The 22,855-nt window shown below is 43.3% G+C and overlaps 1 protein-coding gene across 2 annotated transcripts in view; it reads left to right on the plus strand.

Moving 5' to 3' along the window:
- pparg (peroxisome proliferator-activated receptor gamma) overlaps nucleotides 1–1,066 on the plus strand; it is a 150,460-nt gene extending 149,394 nt beyond the window's left edge. For both annotated transcript variants that reach the window (XM_078543450.1, XM_078543451.1), the window contains exon 7: nucleotides 432–1,066. In XM_078543450.1, the coding sequence (XP_078399576.1) occupies nucleotides 432–679 (248 nt within the window). In that variant the 3' untranslated portion in view covers nucleotides 680–1,066. The remainder of the gene's footprint in view (nucleotides 1–431) is intronic.
- The last annotated feature ends 21,789 nt before the right edge of the window (nucleotides 1,067–22,855 follow it).

Here is a 22,855-nt window from a genome sequence, read left to right on the forward strand (position 1 = left end):
TAGTAAACACATCATTTTTAAAACTATCAAAGGAAAACTAAACAAATAAAAAAAGGCAACTGATATTGAATAGTCTTGTAAACTGTTGATTTTTATAGAGGTTCTGATTGTGAAGCTCTTTCAAAAGTAAGATGACTTCATAATGTGCACTTCAGTTCAGCTGCTTCAGCCCTAAGCTCAGGAATTTCTTCCTTAAACTTCGCTGGCTCTCTACCTCTCTCCTCCTATAAGATGTTCATTAAATCCTACCTGTTTGGCCAACGTTTTGGTTACCTGCCCTAATATCCCCTTATGTGGCTAGGTGTCTAATTTTGTTTGATAACACTCCAGTGAGGCACCTTGAAATGATTTACTGCTATAAACATGTGACCTAAATGCAAGTTGTAGTTGTTATATCAGAATTATGAAACTGTTTATCATCTTTGTTCTAGATCGACCTGGATTGCTAAATGTTAAACCAATTGAAGATCTGCAAGACAGCATCCTACAAGCACTTGCCCTTCAACTTAAGATAAACCATCCAGATACACCACAATTATTTGCAAAACTACTTCAAAAAATGACAGACCTAAGACAGATTGTCACTGAGCATGTGCAGCTTCTGCACACTCTCCGGAAAACAGAGGCAGAAATGAGTCTTCATCCACTCCTGCAAGAAATATACAAGGACTTGTATTAGAAAACCTTCCTTTGAACCACAGACAAAGCAATGTCCCTTTTTCAAATTCCACTGTTTTATTGTCCAGTGTAAGAACAGAAATAACTTATGAATGGTGGCTTCATTCAGCACCCAAGTAATAGTTTCTGGAATTGCACCCAACTCCATTGTACAAAAAAAAAACACAGGCAGGAATGTAGAACATTTTCTGTAGCGGTAATTATGTCTTTTGGTGATGTTACTCAATAATGCAAATAATTGCTTGAGTGCCTGGAAAAATGTTTGGTCTGTGAAAGGTTTTGAGAATCTGACTATCAAACAGTTAGGAATATAGATTAAAAGCTTAGAGTGTTCACAGTTTAACTTGCCATTTTTCCGACAAACTTAACTTTGTATTCCTTCAAGATCACACTCGTTATCAGGATGATAACTGAAACTTTACTGGCACTGTTTAGATTAGTGCTGGCAGCAATTATGCAAGCTGCTCAATTGACAAATTAGTTTCTTTTAAATTTCTGCCTGTCTTTTTAAGAAAATCATCTAGGCCTATTATTACATTGCTCATGTAAACATTTGGCATAATACATAAAATTAAAATTCACTGAAGTTGCTCATTTCTATTATATTAACCTACTTAGCTCCAGATTTCATTTTTATCAGTCAGTACTTATGCATAATTGAGCATATATTTGAATGGTGTGTTGAAAGCTCTTCCTGTAATTTTGCAAATGGATAGAAGTATCATCCATATGAGAGAGGAGTATTCTAAATGAACACACAATTAAGTTCTTTTCATTGTTTTAAATGCAAAAAGTTCTTATTGAACAATGTGAAAATTAATAGTGTTTACTGTTGTATAATCTACAAACGGCAAAAAATAGTTACACTGGATTAGAAATGGGATTAGAAAGGGCACCTGGGTGTTCTCAGGCTGGCATGGACAAGATGGGCCGAATGGGCTCCTTCTGTGCTGTAACTTTTCTATGGTTCTATGGATTCTTTATGAAGCCAACAGAAAAATGCAAAATCTGTTTATTTACAAAATACTGAACACAAACTGAATCAGAACCCAATAGAATTCTAAAAGGATACATTAAATTCATTAAAAGTGCAATTTAAGGACATAGTAATAGATACTTTGCAAAATATATTGTAATCATTGATCCATAGCTATTTTCATTTATCATATGGATCTAATGCAAGTTGTGTAATTTTCAGTTAAATGAATAATTAGTTAACAAGTATCAATGCAGTTGCTACTTGGTCAGATTTCCCTCCATAGTCTTCCATTAGGGAATTTTCACAGGCAGTGCATAATGTGTGCAGTTGATGATCATATTAAAAAGGTCAAGAGATTTTCCTTAAATGACTCCTTAGAAGACCTGGAGATTAAGGTTGGTGGGAAGCTGTTCAAGTCCTTAATTGTTCTTGGGGGGGGAAAAAGAAGTTAGCAAACAAAACACACTGAGGTGTTACAGTTAGAGCTATTGGTTGTGAACTGTTCGAGTTCAGTCACTTTTGAACTTGATGTGCTGCTTAGAAATACTTAATCGTCCATTCAAAATTTTATAGAGGTACATCAACTGTGAGACTTTCTTGGTCATAAAACATTTTGGCCTGAAACCTCTTTGACCATTTTAACAATTTGATTGTTATGAGTGGTTTAAAGGGAAAATTTTAATCTAAGGTCAGAAGCTTGTCCTATGATTTTTCTCCCCACCTGCCCCACTGCCATGGAATTACTGAAATAACCTTCATATTTTAAGTTGCATTCTTGAGTTCATGAACTCTTGTGATAATTTTTCACGTGTTGTGCTAAATATATAGATTTTTTATGTTACATTTCCATACTTCATAGAACTATAAATCAGTTTAACAGCAAATATTATGGTTAAGAATGCCATTTGATAAATAGTCATACTGGCAGAAATCTCCTTCACATTTACTGTATATGTTATTGTACAAAAATAATTGCATATGAACTGCTGTTGTCAAAAGATTTCATTTATTTTAATCTTTTAAAGAAGGATTCTCACCATTATAGCCCCAATTAAAAACCAAACGACAAACAAGTTATTATTGATATCCTTTAAAATAGTTGATCTTGCCTGACATTTTACAGGATGTAGTTTTCAGGTGAAGCAGGACTAAAGGACAGGGAGCAATTGGACCACATGTAACTCAGCCTCCAATTTGAAATAATACATTCTGTCCTTATTTTTAGATTACCATTATTAATTCTTATGTCTGCATTTATAATGGAAACTGCCTACATTCATTTGTGTGTTGTAATTACACTCTTCTTACCAGTGGTGAGACTGCAGCAGTTCCACCACTAAGAGAAGACAAATTACAACATGACAAGTTTACATATAGAATATACATAGATTATATTCAATGCATTTCAGTCATTTTATATATATCCTTAATTAAATATTGAGTGCTGATGGAATCATAAGGAACGCAAAAACTAGTAGTACAGTGGAATCAATATGAACAAAATGCGCAATTAACTGGTTAATGATTCATCTCTCTGATAAATAGCCTCTAACACCTTTAACCTAGCAGACCAATATTCAGTCAGCAGTGTGCTTAAGTAAATTTCACTTATTTTAGCTATAACATTTTTAAAGGTTATAATGGTGAGGCAACCTCCTTATTTTAAGTCTGAGTTGTGCTAAATGCATGTATTTCTTACTTTTTTTCCACAAAGTCCTTTACATAATAACCAAATGTAATTTAAAACACATTGTAGTTATTAGAGCAGGATATTCCAACAACACCACCATAACTTGTCATTCATCTCATTTGCGGGACCTTGCTTTGTGCAATATAGCTCTGAGTTTATTCACATAACCGTAACTTAATGTTATTCATTCCTAAAAGGGATGAATTAAGTGCAAGTATTTTATTTCTAGAAAGATTTGGTGTCAACATGTGAAGAAAAGGGTTAAGAAAATAACATGGATTTCTGCTAAAACCTGGATATATTCAAGGGGTATTATGTACCCCCTCTATTTAGAAGCATAGTCTGTGTGAGCCAACATAAATGATTGTTCAAATCATCTGGTAGAAATGTTTTCCAAATTATTTATGATATATAGCACCACCAGTAAAGAACAGCCCATTGTGAATATCAGAATGTCTCCAATGGCTTGGGAGGGAAGGAGGAGCAATAGTATTACTGTATTATATGGAAACTTGGCAAAATGACATTGGACTTCATCCTGCTGTTGGTGTTGATGATTAGCTGGTTCTGTCGAATCAGCATATCCACTGTCCGGTCTAGATCCCAGCTGATTACATGGTGCCAGATTATCTTCACATTTTCTGCCAAACTATAAACAAATTGCTTCATTTTCATTTTAACATTATGAATAATGTTATGGATTGCTTTTGGTTTTTTCCTATCAAATCATGCAATGTATTGAAAGCTGTTTGCAGCTTCAAGGTATTATAATTCAGCACATTTAACACTTTTTCATGAGTTATTGTCTAATGAAATCTGTATAAGGTAAAACTGAAAATTTGCTTTGCATGTGTTTCTTTTTGGATCTTCAACAAAAAACAAGGAATTCAGTCTAATCATATGGTGTGGGTGCTGAGTCCTAATAGTGAGAATGAAAACATCATTACATATAATGCATACTTCTAGTTGTCTAAAATCAGAATATTTTGAGGTACCCTGCTTACACTTCTGTGCCATAATTCAATGGATACATTCCTGCATTGTAAATTATTAAACTGGATAACTCCAAATGCATGGGGTCAAACTATGCTATTTTGTAAAACAAGTTAAAGACAGGATAAATATTAATATGTTTACTATTATATAACTTGTTTATTTAATAACAGTGTAAGCCATTCCATTTTGACGTGTTGATTTTCCTATTCAAAGCATCACATAAGACCTGTGTCTGCATATAATCTGAGCCTTATTTTACGATGACAATTAGTTGGTAGAAACATAGCTAAATGGTCCATTTATTTTTTATTATTTCTTTCAAACTTAAGTACTCAGTTAGAATCTTAATTTTGAAATTGTACCTCGGTAATATGCAATGTAATTGTGAATTTTACAAATGAAGTATAGAGACATTTTACACTGTATGACTAGCTGTAACTGACATTCAGGGACCCTTTATTTTATTATCCAGCTTTGGTTTGCAAAATGCAAGATACTTCTAGTGCATTCTAGCATGTACTAATGATATTTGTTACAATTTTGAAATGTTCTAAAACAATGGTCAATTAATATTTAGATGCTGTATCAGGAGTAATATTTTTATCCCACCAAAAATGGATCATTGAGAAAGAGGAAATTCATTCAGAACTAATTTGTAACCAGCAGAGGCTGCTACTGCAGCTGTTGGCAAACGGGATTAAATAAATCCTTGTTGCAGTAAAATGTGCTGCACCTTATAACAGTGAATGCACTTTCATATATCCTGAAATAACAGTTTTTGCAAGATTTTCATTGTTACCTTGAATTCACAACAATCCATTTATTTAGCAAACAAATCTCAACAACTTATTTTTCACTTCTGAATAATTCAAAAGATGGATTCAAAGGAAGTGTTGGATGATGAGAAAGCACAAATGTGGTAAGATTTTACCACCTGCCATATAGCATACCCATTTCAGTCATTATTACTCAAAGGGAATATTTTAGTTACATAAACTATCTGTAAACTGCAAAGATGAGAGTTCTGTACTGCAAAGTATTTTAAATAAAAAAAACTTAATACTTTTAAATTGGTTGAAGCTTTTTCCTTGCTTTGAATGTGCACATGAGATTATCAGTGGAGTGATATTTCAAGTTACTGTACGGCATTTTCTTTTTTTTCTAAATCTGGAATTGGTCTCCTATATGAACCATTACTTGAATTAAGTTACTGTTTGGACTGTTGTGAATTAGCACAGTCCATTTCATCTCTCGTGCCTAAATTCAAATCAAGATTGATGGTATGAGAGTTGCCTCTCTATTCTAACAGTACATATGTTTGGGCAGTTTTAACTCAAAGAATTCATATTCCTCTTGGAGAATTCATAATTATGGATGGTATGAGGAGTGGAAAATTATACACCGCATATGGTGCTATTCTGAAATTCTATTAGAGTGTTTACATATAGGTGTGGATACATTTCTGTATCTAGATTAACAATCCAGCTATAGAAGTTCTATATAAATTTAAATTGTTATATTTTACCCTACGCATCATAACACTGTTAATCCTTAGTTATTCCTAACATATTTTATTTTACTATTTCTGTTACAAGGCTGGATGTAAGATTCATCATGGACTGCATTGCTCCCCTGCCAGACATTCTAATTGTTTAGAACCTATTTCTGTTGGATTTTTTTCAGCAATGTATCTTTAGTGCTAAGAATTTCATCGATAACAAGCCAAATATTTTTTTTTTAAAGTACGTTTTAAAACCATTAAAACCATTCATCAAAATAGTTGTATTGTCAGACATTGTCTAGTTTAAAAGCCAAAAACTCCGGTATCTAAAAGTTATGAGTTTCGTATTGGTAAGCCTGTGTAGAAAAACATGACAATAGGTAAGTTGAGTTCTTGTGATTTGTACAATGAACATTTGTATGGTGAATATAAATAATTGCATTTTAATATGTTTGAAAGTTATTGTCTACTGTAGAATTAACAATTCTTAATTGTTAATAGTTTGAAAAGACTTCAGTATATGATGACAAAATGTAAGTTAATTTCACTAACTACATAATACTTGTTTAAAAGCTTAAATTACAGTATTTTTAGTAATTGTACACAAATAAAACAAACTCAGTAAAATGGTCATTGTTTTTCGATATCCTATGGGTGGAATTCTCCCGTTCCGCCCACGACGGGATTAGTGGCAGGTGGGAGCGGAGAATCCAGCGGGAGGCAAAAAATTGGAAACCTGCCGTCGCAAGAACAGGTCATAATTATCCCGATGGTGTTTTCTTGGCGAGTCGGTTATCCTGCTAACTAGTGGCGCAAATGCCACTTGCATTAATTAGCATGTCATGTTAAACCAGCCGCTCGCCGGAATCTTGCCACAGCTTCCAATCTTCCATCATGCCTGCGGGAAATTATATCAGTGTCAAACCCATTTGAAAAGGGGTGGTGTGCACAAGTCGGGCCTCAGTTCGAGGCGAGTGGAACGTGCCTGCCATAGCGCTGCGCCAGTCTTGTGGCGATGGACGTCACTCTGCTGGGGTTGTAGGGTTGGACTGCTCCTTCTCTTTGCTTTCATTGTCCCGAGGAACATCACTGTGTGTGGTACTCCATGCAGGCCTCCACTTTCGGAGACTAGCACTTCAACCGAGGTGGACAGTGAGGTGAGGGGTCAGGCTGACAAACATGAGGGGGTCAACGGGGAGAGAAGGCTGTGGCATGGCAGTCAGGGGGAAGGGCCAACATGAGGGGGACCTTTCTGAGGTCGCCCTCTAACCTCTCTTTGCTGCCACAGTGAGCAAAAGTCTGCTTAAAAAGAAAGGAGAAGACTTTTTATTGTAAAAATATACTTTATTCATAAAATATCTGAAGGAACATTACAAAACATTTCAAAATGGCCATCACAAAAAGTGTTATCATACTCAAGTTTTCCACATAGATCATGTCGCACCCTGAGGTGCTTCAATACAATCAAGGAACATTACAGGCATTTCAAACTGGTCATAACAGACAATCAGACCGTGCAATGGTATTAAGTTGTCTTCATAGATCATGTTGCACTCTTGAAGTACTTCAATACAATTGTAATACATGTAATATTCACTGCATACGTTCAATGTGAGTCATTCAGACCGAGGAGTCTATACAATTTACAGCCCCCTTGGTGCACTATGGCTGAAAGGTCTTAGACAGCGAGCTTTACAGGGAAGACCAACAAGTTTCAGGCAGACCAAAGAGCATATTTCACCGAGTTGATGATCCTCCAGCTGCAGTTGATGTTTGTCTCAGTGTGTGTCCCTGGGAACAGCCCGTAGAGCACAGAGTCCTGTGTCACCACGCTGCTCGGGATGAACCTCGACAAAAACCACTGCATCTCTCTCCAGACCTTCTTTGCAAGGGCACATTCCACAAGGAGGGGGAAAACGGTCTTGTCCCCACCATAGCCACCTCAAGGGAACGTGCGGAGGAGGTGTGAGACTCCTGGCGTGTAGGAAGGATCTGACGGGGAGGGCCTTTCTCACCACCAGCAAAGCTACATCTTGGTGCTTGTTGGAAAGTTCTAGCGATGAGGCATTCTGCCAAATGACTTTGACAGTCTGCTTGGGGAATCATCCGACTGGATCCACCATCTCCTTTTCCCGCAGAGCCTCTAGGTTACATGCCAACAATGCCTGATGGACTTGGGTCAAAGGTGTTTCTCTGCATAAATTTTTGCACAAGGGACAGGTAGTACGGAAGCGTGGCCAGACCCATCCTCTTTGCAACACCGGGGACAGCAGAACCTCAGCACATAATGACACTTGGTGTTTGCGTACTGAGGGACTACGTACAGCTTGAGGCAGCCACACACAAAGGTGGCCATCAGGACAAGGGCGATGTTGGGCAAGTTTTTTCCCCCTTTGCCTAGAGGTTTGTACATCATATCCCTGCAAACACGGTCTATTTTCAACCTCCAGATAAAGCAAAAGATGACTCGGGTGATCGCCACAGCGCAGGAGTGAGGAATGGGCCAGACCTGCGCCATATACAGCAACATAGAGTGCCTCATACATGATGACCAGGTTCTCGCCCACAATGGAGACGGAGCATTGCTCCCACATGCCCAGTTTTTTTCACCATGGCTACTCACACCTTCCAGTTTTAACGTATGCCCTGGTTCCTCTGAACCATAACCCCAGCACCTTCAGGCAGTCTGACCTGACTGTGAAAGAGACAAAGGATCGGTCAGCCCATGGCCTCAGTCTTGAAGATGATGGGAATCAGAAAGATTTCCAATTAAATCTGGAGTCAGGCAGGGCTGCCTTCTCTCCCCTGTCCTGTTTATGTGTTACATAGAACCTTTTGCTGAGTCCATCAGGAAGTATCCGGGCATAAGAGGAGTGACGATCCCAGGTAGCGGAGGCTCTAAGGTCAAAGCCTCCCTGTACGTGGACGATGTCACAGTCTTCTTCTCGAAGGCCTTAGTCAGTTCATCCAGAGTTAGCAGTTTGTCCAGACTCTCCCGTGTACTGTCATCTCCGTGATAGAGGACAGGAAGGACTGGGAGGCCGTGCTGTCTGAGGGCTTTACGTCATACAATCCGACATAAAAGGATTTGTTGATCCTCAAAATGTCGGACTGCGGTGACTTTACTGAGCCATCTTCTTCCTTCAGGCTGCTGATCACAGTTTTCTTTGTGTACCTTTTGGAAGAAGAAACATGAGCACGTCTCACCCTGCTCCATGGAGCGGACTCTAGACCGGAAGATGATCTTGGAGGCCTCCGAGGCAAAGAGCGAGGCTTGCTGACTCTTCACCACTTGGAGTTCCTCCTTGGCATCGACCCCCTTTGACTACAGCCAGAGCAGATTCTGTATGTTTTTCTGGAGTCAGGAAATTTCCCTCTGTTCCTTTCTAGCCTTCTGGATACCTTTGAGGATGAAAAACTTCTTGATGTTCTCCTTGATCACTTCCCACCATTATGACAGGCACTCAGAGACAGGTTTCATGGTTCCCCAATCTTTGTAATCCCTCTTGAATTCCTCAATGCTCTCTGCGGCCAACAGTTTCACGTTCAGCTTCAATGTCCCCCTGCCAATCCTCTGGTCTTCCTGTAAGTGACAGCTGACCAGTAGGAGGCAGTGGTCAGAGAAGAACGCCGGCTTGACGTCGGTGGATCTGACCGTGAACACTCTGGTCACAACCAGGAAGTCTATCCTGGAACAGACGGACCCATCTGGCCACGACCAGTTGTATTTATGCTGCGCTCCATCTGCAGGGTTGCTGAAGATGTCATGCAGCTTGGCATCCTTTACTGTTTCTATAGGAGCCTGGACGTGGTGTCCAGTCTACTGTCGGCCCTGCTGGATCGTCCAGCTGCATCGATGATGCAGTTGAAGTCACTGCCCAGAATGACCGGCCTGGAGGTCGCCAGCAGCAATGGGAGCTGCTGAAAGACAGCCAGCTGCTCACTGTTTTGAGCCAGGGCATACACGTTAATTAACCAGACTGGAGCCTCCTTGTATAATACGTCTGCTATGAGGAGGTGCCCACCCACCACCTCTTTAACCTCAGAGATGGTGAAGTTGCTTCCTCGCAGCAGAATACCCAAGCTGGAGGAATGTGAGTCATTTGCTCCCAACCAGATTGATGGCCCATGGGACCATTGCCTGTAGGAGCTGAGGTGTGGTATCACACACTCCTGCAGAACCAGCAGGTCAGTTTTGACCTTGGCAAGGTAACCCAAGGATGCAACACATTGCGTAGTAGATTTAACACTACACAAGTAATGGACACAATCTTTATCCCCATTTTAAAGCATTTGGTCACTTACCAGACCTGTTGTCTTTGACAGTTCCAGTCCTTAGGTCTGCCCCTGCATACCCATAGTGTTCACAAATTGTTTAACTTATGATGAGTTGAGGAAACCATCCTGTACTGCCCCATTTGAAATGTTCTGCTCAGGTGACATTGGGAGGTTTGTGCAAGGAACAAGGTTTCGATTGTTTTCCGTTGGAAAAGACTCTCCGATCCATTCCCCCTCAGGGTCCTTGCTGCTCCCTGTTTCCCATAGCTGGGGTGTGCTGGCCTCTTCATTGTCTCCGATGTTCTGGAGCTCGGGTGTCTCCGCCTCCAGCTCCCTAGAACTTTGCTGCTTCATCTATAGGTGCCGCCCTTGCCCTTCTTCATCTGAAGAGCAGCAGTCCCTGCCACTTGGAATTCATGCACAAGGACCTCCAAATCCCTCTGTGCTGCAGCTTTCTGTAGTCTTTCTCCATTTAAATAATATTCAGCTCTCCTATTCTTCCTGCCAAAGTGCAGATTGGAGTCGCCTCTTTCCACACGTTTGGGAAGTGGCTTTGTCCCTTCTTGGTCCCTTCTTCTTTTTGGCCCTCTTCACCAGTTGCCACGCCCCCAGTTGATCCTCTGCTGGTCCCTCCTCCATTGATGTGCTCTGCTGAGGAGTGGGAAGTTCAGGAAACGATGCAGCTGTTTGGCTGTCTGCTGCCTCAATCTTTTCCATCGTCTTGTCTCTTTCTCTATGTCCTGCTTTGTCCCATTGTGCTCGCTGGAGGCCTTGGCGGAAGGATGTTTGCAAGTCTCCTTGGCCGTAGTCACACTCACAGTTTCATCTGCTTATCCCTCCTTGGTTTTCGCTGCCTGTGCATAAGTGAGGCAGCATTTGGGGCAGGTCATGTAGAGGTGACCACATAAGGCTACTTAATAGGATAAGAGCCCATGGTGTTGGGGGTAGTATATTAACATGGATAGAGGATTGGCTAACTAATAGAAGACAGAGAGTTGGGATAAGGGGGGCACTTTCAGGACGGCAACCTGTAACTAGTGGAATGTCACAGGGATCAGTGCTGGGGCCACAATTATTTACAATATATATTAATGACTTGGATGAGGGAAGTGAATGTACTATTGCCAAATTTGCAGATGATCCAAAAATAGGGGGGAAGGCAAGTGGTAAGGATGAGACAGAGTCTACAGAGGGATATAGATAGGTTAAATGAGTGGGCAAAAATGGCGAATGGAAATTAAAGTGGAAAAATGAGGTTATGACCTTTGGCAGGAAGAATAGAAGAGCTGAATATTATTTAAATGGAGAAAGACTGCAGAAAGCTGCAGTACAGATGATTTGGGGGTCCTTGTGCATGAATCCCAAAAAGCAAACAAACAAGTTCAACAGGCAATAGGGAAGGCAAATGGAATGTTGGCCTTTATTTCAAAGGGAATGGAGTATAAAAATAGGGAAGTCTTGCTAAAACTACACAAGGCACTAGTTAGACCACACCTAGAATACTGTGAACAGTTTTGGTCCCCTTATCTAAGGAAAGATGTACTGGCATTGGAGGCAGTCCAGAGAAGGTTCAATAGGTTGATCCCAGGTATGGAGGGATCTTCTTATGAGGAGAGGTTGAGTTGGTTGGGCCTGTACTCATTGGAGTTTAGAAGAATGAGAGGCGACCTTATTGAAACATAAAAGATTCTTAGGGGGCTTGACAGGTTAGGTGCTGAGAGGTTGTTTTCCCTTGTGGGAGACTAGGACCAGAGGGCATAATCTCATAATAAGGGGGCGCCCATTTAAAACAGAGATAAGGAGGAATTTCTTCTCTGAGGGTAGTTAGTCTGTGGAATTCTTTACTGCAGAGGTCTGTGGATGCTGGGTCGTTAAGTATATTCAAAGCTGAAATAGACAGATTTTTAATCAGTTAGGGAATCAATGGTTATGAGGAAAAGGCAGGAAAGTGGAGTTGAGGATTATCAGATCAGCCATGATCTCATTGAATGGCAGAGCAGACTCAATGGGCCGAATGGCCTACTTCTGCTCCTACATCTTATGGTAAATCTCAATCTCTCCAGCCCACCAGAGCTGTGAACCCATAACCGCAACCCATAAGAGAAAGGTTGAGAGCCTTAGCATTGATCTCGGTGGGACTCCACTAGTTACAGGTAGCCATCTTGAATTTGCACCCCTATCCCGACTCTGTCTTCTATTAGTTAGCCAATCCTCTATCCATGCTAATATACTACCCACAACACCACGGACTCTTATCTTATTAAGTAGCCTTATGTGCGGTACCTTATCGAAAGCCTTTTGGAAATCTAAATATATTGCATCTACTGGTTGCCCTTTATCTATCCTGTTAGTTACCTCCTCAAAGAATTCTAATAAATTTGATTGGCATGATTTCCCCTTCATGAAGCCATGCTGACTCTGCTTGATTAGATTATGCTCTGCTATTACATCCTTTATAATCGACTCTAAGATTTTACTGCCTGGACCTTCGAACCCACCAGCTGACGGCAGGCGGACGAAGCGGCTCCCGACCCACCAGCCGATTGGGAATGAAACATGCCTCTGCGTAATTAATGAGGCTCCAAGCACAGAATCAGGCTGCCACGACGGGCAGCCGGCTGGTCAACACCGAAACCACTTGCCACAGCACCTAGGGCGAAATTTTCCCAAAATGAAACTCTCTCAAAGAATTTTACTGTTATTTTGTTTTTCACTTTAATCTGAAAGATTCACTGGGAACAGGTTGGTCATATAAATACCATGCAGTCAATATTATACCCAAGTAAATTAGTCAACTGGTGCATGGGAATTGTTTCTTTATAGTGTTACTGTAGTTATCTCTGAATTTAAAATGATAAAATAAGAACAGATGAATTAAAACCAGGGGCAGGGTTTTGAGTTCAGCATGCAGGCGCAGTTGGCAGGCCTGGGAGCGGCAGGGAATCAGGCCGTCAGCCACAATTTGCCCCCGACTGCAATTTCACTCTGATGGGCCAGTTAAGGCCCGCTGAGCATGAATGGTGGGGGCGGGGGCCTATCGGCCACCAGGCGACCCTGTGCCCGGTTTAAAACCAGCGCAGTCAGGCCCTGCAAGGCTGCCGGTGATGAAGACATCTTCAGCGTTGTCATGAGGAGATTAAAAATTATGGATTCAAATGCAGCTGCAGACACCAGGTGGGAGGGCAGGTCAAGAAGGCACTCGCCACCCCCCCCTCCAGTTTTCTGATGAGGGCCTCGCGGTCCTCCTGAAGGAGGCGCCTGCCAGGGAGGGACCCCCTTGCCCCCAGGGATGGAAGGAGGAGGCCACCACACCTTACAAGAAGAGCTTGCGAGGAGGTGGCAGTGCTGGTCAGCAGCTATGGTGTGGTGCGGCGCACCTGGGTCCAGAGCCGCTAAAGGTTTAATGATTTGCTGCACTCAGGAAGGGTGAGTACTCTGTTGGCATGGATCAGTGTGGTGAAGTGTTATGGGCTGGCCGCACCCCCCTCCCCTCCCCCCTCCCCCCCCCCACAGCGGAGCTCAGGGGTGCTAGAGTCTGAGTGCCAACTGTCAATGATGCCGGAGCTGGCCAAGGGGGTGAGCCCTAGCAGCTTGGTCTGAGTACCACGTGGCCATGACTTGGATGTGACCTGTAAGGTGTTCCTCAGCTGGAGTTGGCCAGGCTGCAATGCCGCTGCAGGTAGAGAGTGGACTAATCAATGCTCCTCTGTCCTTTCAGGAGAAGACGGCCCATAACAACATTGAAAGGTCGCGGGCCAGCAGAGGCCCTGCTAACCTAATCCTAACCAGATGCAAGCTGGAGGTCTTGGGAGCTGGAGAGACGCCACGTGCCTCAGTCAACAGGCCGCGGACAGTTTGGGGTGTCAGACAAAGGTAAGAGTGCAGTGCACAGAGGTGAGAGTTTTGGATGGTGCAAACATGCTAGTGCAGTCTCCTCATTGATGGGAGCCTCAAAACTGGGTTCTCCATTGATCATTGGAAGACGAGGGCACCGTGATGCAGATCTCCATGATCTTACCAGGGTGCCTGGCATACACAGTGATAGAGTGATGATTTAAAGAAATGACATGTCGTTGTTCTTCCTTAAGTTTGCCACCACTCACCCAATCACAGGACCCTTCGAAGACCCACCCCTGATGCCAGAGGACCACCAGGCTCCACATGCATCTGTGTCACACCCGCTCTCTGACCAGGCACCAGCACAGATACCAACACCTCAGCGGGTGTTAGATCTTTGGCTAGAATGTTAATGCACAGTGGTGAGAGCACTTCACACTCGCTTGAGGTGCAGGCAGACACGGTGTGTGCCCAGGGTGCCGGCGGTCAGAGAACTGCTGGTGACCAGGACGATGCTCAGTCGAAGGCAGATGATGAGTCTCTGGAGTCGTCCATTAGGCAGCAGATGCTGGATGTCCAGCCAGATGTGTGGGAGGATCTGGTGGAGATCCATGAGGGTATGCGTGCCATGGTCTCCGTTGTTGAAGAGTCCAGATCCATGAGGGTATGTGTGCCATGGTCTCTGTTGTTGAGGAGGCCATGCGGAGCATCAGCACTGTGTTGACCCTCATGGCCAAGCATCAACCCCTTTTCCTCCAGTGGGCTCCCCCTTGCCAGCACCAGATTGTGGAGAGCGCAGCATGCGACCAACATCAGTGACACCTGCTGTGGGGGTATTGTAGTGCTCCCCCTGAACGATCCAAGCATCGGAAGTGAATCTTCAGAAGACCTATGGCCCTCTCTATCACCGCTCTTGTGGAGGCATGATGCCTGTGATGCCACTGCTCTGCCTATGTTCTTGGGTGGCAGAGAGGCGTCATAAGCCACCTGTTCAAAGGAAAGCCCTTGTCAACCAGTAGCCATCCATCCATTCAGGCTGGAGCCATGAAGAGCCTCGGCACCTGGGAGTGTCTCATCATGGGAGCTACCTGGGTACCTTGCACAGACTTGCAGAATCTGCATCCTGTGGTCACACACTATCTGCACGTTCATGAAGTGGAATCCCTTCCTGTTAACGAAAGCACTAAGCTCACCCGCTGGCGCCTTGATGGCCACATGTGTGCAGTCGATTGCATCCTGGATGCAGGGGAACCCAGCAATTGCTGCAAAACCTCTGGCTTGTTCAGCCTGGCTGGTCTCGTCCGTACAGAAATCAATGAAAGTCATTACCCACCTGAACAGAGTTTCTGTCACCAGGTTGACGCAACTATGAACAGCTGATTGGAAGACTCCACACAGATCCCTCACTGACCCTTGGAAAGATCTGGATGCATAGAAGTTGAGGGCCACTGTGACCTTCAGAGCCACTGGCATGGGGTTTCCGCCCACACAGTTAGAGGTGATCTCAGGCCCAATCATCTGACAATGGAGGTCACTGTCTCTCTTGAGAGGCGAAGCCTCCTTCAGCATTGCACCTCAGACATATTGAGGTAGCTGCATTGCTGCCTGTAAACTTTGGCAGCAGGATAGTGGCGTCTTCTGCAGCCTCTAATGCCAGTTGGCTCTGCGGCGCCTGTGCCTGCACCTCTCCTCCCAAAGGTTGCTCCCCTGGAAGCTACATAGGGACATCTGGCCCCCTGTCCCTCTCTTCCTCCTCAGAGGAGGTGCCACCAGCAGAGACCACAATCCCCATTACCAGGGTTACAGAAGGCTGGCTGATAACTGGAAGGGTCCACACAGTCTGAATTCTCCAGGGTCCTTGGAGACACCAAGGAATCCTGAAATGAAACCCGGAAATTCTAACAATGAAGCCCTGAACAGAGATGAAGCTGCCATATACCAATAACTCACCAGCAGCAAACTATATACCAAACTCCTCACTACTCACACTAGCAATGCTGCTGACCCTTGTTATCCCGTCCGTGGATGAGGTTTTTGAAATTGGCAGCTGGCTGCCTGCCCATTTTGCCCATGCGACAAGTGCGAAATCACATGCACAATGAAAAATCAGCATCAATTGACTTTTTAATGGCCTTAACTGACCTCTTAATTAATGGTGGGCGTGGGTCTGGCAGCCGCGCACGCCCACCAACCGAAATATCGCACGAGTACGTGATCATGTCAGGGCACTCGCCTGACGTCATCACGCGCTATTTTATGTTCAAGCCTGTTGGGCACACGCCCGCACGCCAGGCAAAAAGTTCTGCCCCAGAACTTCATTATTGTTTCACTAGTTAAGCACTTAATTGAATAGAGGAAGTGAAAATATATTCAGCCTTTTCAAAACATTTAGGTTGCGATGAGTTGCTTGTCTGCAGGCGAACAAGATATGTGTGTCGTTAGTTATAATTTACTATATACCACATACTATTGTTACAACCAGGATTGGCAAGAGTGCACAGTTTCTCTAGCCCCAGTACTCTACAGGTTGCACCATTGATGTAAATGTTTAATTCACTCACCAAATCGGCCAATTGTTTACCTTTGCTACCGTTCAGAACAAAACAGACTTTAACCAGGCTTCTTTCAATAAACTCAGAATTATTGATTTATTAATCTGGAAGTGTAACTATCTATTCCCTTTAAAATACCCCCGCACACACACACAACAAACAAATAGAGGCTCTGCAGAGATTGCATCTAAAGAAGACTTGATGAAAAAGATAAAGTGTGCAGAGTTTTGACGCTGTTGATCTGGTGCTCCCTTGTGTGAAGATGGATTGCTAGCCCCAGTTAATGTCTGAAGGTTCTCACCAATAGATCTTCAGCGTGGGGCAGACTAGAGCTGAATCAATCCTTGGGATCTCCATCTCATCTCACCTCACCCTCTCAGATTTCCAAATACAGACAAGTTCCACCGAAATGAGGATTCCTAGCTGGATGCTGATAACCACACTGTATTTCAGGCAAGGAAAGCGCGAATTAGGCAGTTCTCCCCTTCTCGGTTTTTCTCAACTGAGTTCAAAACATAAAACTCATCTTTGTCAGGTGATTTCCAGTAAATCACCAGGACCTTTGCCTTTAATGGCTGGAAAAAAAAACTGTTATAAAGTAATTACAGTTCAAATAAGCAAATAGCTCTGCTCTTCCAGTGCCATGCTGATCAATTACCTAAAGTCATGCGACTTCTTGGAAAAGGTATGTTTACTCGCAGTCCAAGGTGAACTTATGACCCTTTTTTAAAAAAAAATCCAGATCAGTTCCCAAGTGTCCAAATAATTCATTGTCCTTCCAAATTTTTAAAAGAAAATACAGTTCTTGAAGATATGGTTTCCCCTACACTCTATACGCATCTAGCAAAATTTTCATGAGTTTCTCTACCAATTATTTAAGGGAAAAAATTGCACTAAATGAAAAATTCAAGATGCCTCGTTGCCCATATTCAGTCATATCCCCCATAATTTGATTATAAATAGACAATTAAATGCATATATTTCTAAAAGACCTTTCAACTACAGCTCATGTGATTTTGTTTGCTTGGTTTAAAAGACGACCCACCTCTTCCATCAGTTTTAATTCCTTCGTGTCTACTTTTAGAACCAATTGCATGTGATTCCCATGTCTGCCACCACATACTCTTCCTGTGTGTGTGTGTGTGTGTGTGTGTAAGTTTACATAAAAACTGCTGCAGTCTTGCACCAAAGCTTTAAAAGATTTTTCATAATTTTCCTCTGTTTTAAAGTTTTGTACAATAATAGCTTTTTTTACTTCAAGCAAAGGTGACGCCTAATGAGCATTGATAAATGATTTTATGATTTTCAAAATTTGGCAGTACTTTTAAATTATTCAAATCCAACCCACTTGCAAAGAATTAAAGCTTGGCCCAAAGATTTCAGAGATTGAATCGCTTTATTCAGACAAAAAAAATGCTGATAATTGAAAGCAAAACAAAAAAGACAAGAACAAAGAAACATATGTGCTTATGTTGTAAATTCTTTACATCTGAACATGGAATAAAGCAGAGGAATTGTGTGTGCTGAATTGGCTAATCACAGGCAGTGCAGAATGGGTTGCTAAAATTAACCTTGGTATCCTTGGCTATGGATGTATTTCCCAATCCTCGCAGAATGGGTGATTGATTGGTCTCCCAAGCTGGCAACTCCAAAGAGACAGGGTCTACTGCTGGAGGTCCAGCTCTCAAAAGTAGATAGGGTCTCCTGCTGGAACTACCAAACACTTAAAGAACACTCATGAGGAATATCTACTTCACAGTCTCTGCACGGTTTTGGAGAAAATGTTATCACTGACATTTATAATATTACAGCCTTCATTATTCTGTAAGTACTGCTAACCACAGTACTTTCTTTTGCCAGAGAAAATTTGTCCGTCACCTCATACTTTTGTACCCTTATTTATATATTTGTCAGTGGAAAAACATAAAGCATATGCTTCTTGTTTTTTATTACTTGCAATCATGGTTCACAGTCATTTATTATATAATTTAATGAGTATGCCATATAAATCTAAAATAATAATACTGTAGCTAGAGTTACAAATCATATTAATTTTAAACTGAGACAGGAATGAAATGGTCATTGACTGAAATAACTAAGCATCCCATGAGTGGCAAGACAAACGTGAAATTATTGGAAAAAAATGAGGGCGGCAGCTGGGAACTGAAATTTTTTCATGGTGAAAGGAGACAGGAAACATGGCCTCAATGTGCTGTATGTATATTTAAATGTACATATGGTTCAGCTTGCTCCTGCTCTTACAGAACCAGCCGAGTAGCTCTCAAATTTTGCAAAACACTCAACTATCTGGCATGTTATGGTTCTTTGTCATTGCCCTCTCCCAGATACTTTCTCCAAAGGAGGAGGAGTACAACAGCGGGATTTTCCGCACCCGCCCGCCACCGCGATCTTCCGGTCCCGCCACAAGACAATGGACATCTGGCTGGGGCACCGCCTTGCCCGCGGTGGGTCCCACCTGCAATGGGGGCCGGAAAATCCCGGCCCAAGTGAGGGACAAACTCAGTCTCTGATAAGGATAGCACTGCAGCACCAAGTCTGATTATCTCAGCAAGGTAACTGTCTGGCAGCAATGGTAAAGGACACGGATAGTCCAAATGTCATCTACAATGGCGGCCAGCTGCTCTCTGCTCCCCCATTCCAGAAAATTATTACTGTAGTGGAAATACTATTAATCCTGAAGTGCTGGTCACAGAGCCTGGATCCCAAAAACCTAATATAATTTTACATTGAACTTACACTGCCCTGGAGCCCAAAACCATTTTGTAATAATATCAATATTTCACTCGACTATTTTCAGCCTTTACAAGCTGCATAATGTCAAGAGGCAGGTTTTACTTTATCCTCTAAGTTCAGTTAAAGGGAAGAAAAATGTCAATAAAATTACAGAATGCAACCTTCTCATTGCAGAAACATCAAAATAATATCAAACCTGTGGAAATGTCAAATTTTAATACATTAGAAGTATAAAAACTGCATCTTCTAAAACATCCACACATCACAAGGGCAACAAAATCAGTGGCCAGGATACAAACTGCATCACCACAAGCAACTGCTCTTTAAGCCTAAAATTTATTTCATTTTTGTTAATTTATGAAGAGCTATCTTTTTGATTTTAAGACATTTTAACTTCAACCATGGCAATTTTTAGAAATTAACTTCCCTTTTCTTCCTTCCTTTCCTGAGTGTCAATCTACAAGCCTGGTAACCTCTTCCAACAGGTATTTATCACGTATGAGCCTAGACAGCAAACGAGAGCTGAGCTATTGTAATTTGCAGTCCTAGTCCAGTCATCTCCTGACATTTCCATCAGGGGTCATGAATAACTTCTAGGATTGGAAATTCTGCTGATTTATTCTACACCAGCTTGAGGGGTAGGGGTAGGGGTGGGGTGGTGTGCTTAGGGGCTTGGGCCACTTGTAGCAAATTAATTGTTACTTTGGCTAGGATTTTTAGCAGATGTATTTGGAAAGTCGGAAACGTAGTTGGCAGATAGCAACACACACAAGCTCCAAGTATGGGCTCATAGCATGAAAACCCTGCCGGAAGACAGGGAGCACATGGAGTTGCACAATATATGACCCTTCTCCATGCGTGAACACATATGTCCTATACACTACACCTTCACCTTTAAGGAATGCAGATGAGATATGAGAACACCTCTGCCTCAATCTTACACAACTAAGAATAAACATGACATGACCCTGCAAGACATATGAATGAGCACAAGCACACTTAACACTAAGGACAAAGCGTCACTGATGTCAAGAATGATCTGGAAAAAGGGCACACAATGTGATGATATGGAAGCACACTACATAGGTGAGAGGCCCATGATAGCGACATCTGTGATAAATGTGGGGAGGTACTATGCTATCACACCTGATTGACAGCAACACAGCTCATCATAAAAAGAAGGCATACACAAGAGATGTGAAATGGGTGCAATTCTATTTGTATTTGTGAACATTGCATACATGTTGTGAACACCCATGCCACCATTGTGCTCCTACGTTTTTTTAACATTCCTAACTCTACCGCTATGCCTTGGTGCATCCCTGACATCCACAGCTGAGGTGGAGGCTGCCTGCTAAGCCCTGTTGTCTGTGATGATTTTAGCAGGCATCCTCTCGAGGGCCAAGACCTGGAGGCCCTGGTCTGCTTTAGGTATCCTGCTCTGGGGCAGGTGGACCCTCCTCGGCATATGGAGCTAGAGATGATGGGTGTCACAGAAAGAGGGGTTTGAATCAGCTGGACATCCTGGAGTCACCTGAGTGAATGGCCCCAGGGTGTCCATCTGCTGGTCTTCCTCCCTATGGGTGCCTGAGGGCCCCTGGTTGACTCCTTGAGGAGAAGGGGCAGCTGGAATGAAATCAAGGTGCCCCGCCCCATCTTGCATAGCCACTGATGGATGCCACCAATGACTACAGCGATGGAGTGCAGCTCTTGCACCAGTTCAGGATGTGCCAGTGCTGGCCTCAGTGCATTGTCATGCCGGCGCTATCACCTCAGACTAAACGCGGGCAGACTCCTCCATCGTACCTTGCAATCTGAGGAGTGCATCTGACATCGCCTTCCTAATGTTGTCATGATTGTCGCTGCATCTCCACCAACTGATTTAGGACCGAGTCCAGAGACTCATCATTGGACTCGGACACAGCAGAATCCTGGCGTCGAGCAGTCCTCCAAGTGCCAGCAGCCTTGGATGTCCCTGCCTGCGCCTGCTGTGGACCAGATTGTGTGCTGTGCTCAGCAGATTGTGACCCCAAGGCTGCTCTAGAACTAGGTCCCACCGAGGTGTGTAGCTCTGCGTAAGTGGAAGGTGTGGGTGAGAGATGTGACGGGTCTTCTGCTGTGGTGTCCTCAGGATCCTCATCCAAGCTGCCGTCAGGGTTCAAGCTAAGGGCCTGGCTGATTCTCACATTAGTGGGTATGTGCTCAAGATTAGATTCAAGGTCACAAGCTGGTGAGCACATCACAGACGCACGCGAGCAGCTGATGGAGGCTCTAACAGCTGAGGTCACTGACAGTCAGTGGACTGTGGGGGGCCAGGCCTATGCTGAGTCCTAGGCTGATATCGGACCTCTGGAGTCATCATCAAAGTGGCACCTGCTGGAGCTTCATGCCCCAGATAGCCAGAGGACAACTGCCAAAGTCATCACTTGCCACGAGGCAGCCCTATCAGCAGCAGCATCCCTCCACCTCAGCTACAGGCACAGGGGCAGGAAAAGCACCTAGATGCACATGGGGTTCACAGGTGATTAGACTTTGTACGTGTGCATTACACTGTAGTGTCAAGCAATAAATATTACACTTACTGCTGTTGGTTATTTTTTCATTTCTTGCTGCCTTGTTAGATGCCATCTACATCCTTGTTCTCTCAATAGGCTGCTCGTGTTGGAGTAGGCCGTAGCTCCTCAGCTTTGTCAGTGTGTGTTGAACCTGGGAACTAGATGATGGCATGCAAGATGAAGAAGGCGACAGCAGGTCCAGATAAAGGTCAGACCTTATTGCACAGCTTGTGAAAGAGCATCAGGATCAAAAGAAATGGGTATGTATGACATTGTCCCAATCCTCCCTTGCCCATCTCTCATTTCCCACTGCATCTGGTGCAAGGGGTTCCTCATCCTGAACTGCCTGTCCAGCAGCCTCTTCCACAACTTCCTCATCAGATGAGGAGTGGCAATCAATGATATCCTCATTATCCAAAGCTTCCCCCCCTCTACAGTGCCAAATTATGCACAGCACAGCACAATACCCGAGACCCTTGCTGGGAGGCATACTGAAGGGCTCCACCAGAGTGATCCAGGCACATGAATCTCACCTTCAGCAGCCTAGTGGCTTGCTCAATAGTTGCTCAGTTGGACAAGTGGCTGGTATTGTACCAATATAATAAAACCAAAATACTGCGGATGCTGGAAATCTGAAATAAAAACAGAAAATGCTGGAAAAACTCAGCAGGTCTGGCAGCATCTGTGGAGGGAGAAACAGAGTTAACGTTATGAGTCCAATATGACTCTTCTTCGGAATTCGGAGGTATAGCACCTCTCCTCTGCTGCAGTACATGGGTCACTCATAGATTTAAGTAGTCATTTGTTCAACAAGTAGCCCTTGTCCCTGCAAATCCATCCCTGAAGACAAGTGGGTGACTAGAACAGGTTGGACAACTGGGTCTGCCTGAGTGTGTAAGCACTGAGGCTGCTTCCCAGGAACCATGCCCACATCTAAAAGGATCCATTTTCGGTGGTCATGTACCAGTTGAACCTTGATGGAATGGAAGTCCTTCCTGTGATGAAGGCTACAGGCAGGTCTGTGAGGGTCTTGAT

The sequence above is a fragment of the Cetorhinus maximus genome, chromosome 6, assembly GCF_964194155.1.
Source record: "Cetorhinus maximus chromosome 6, sCetMax3.hap1.1, whole genome shotgun sequence".
NCBI classification, from domain to species: Eukaryota; Metazoa; Chordata; class Chondrichthyes; order Lamniformes; family Cetorhinidae; genus Cetorhinus; species Cetorhinus maximus.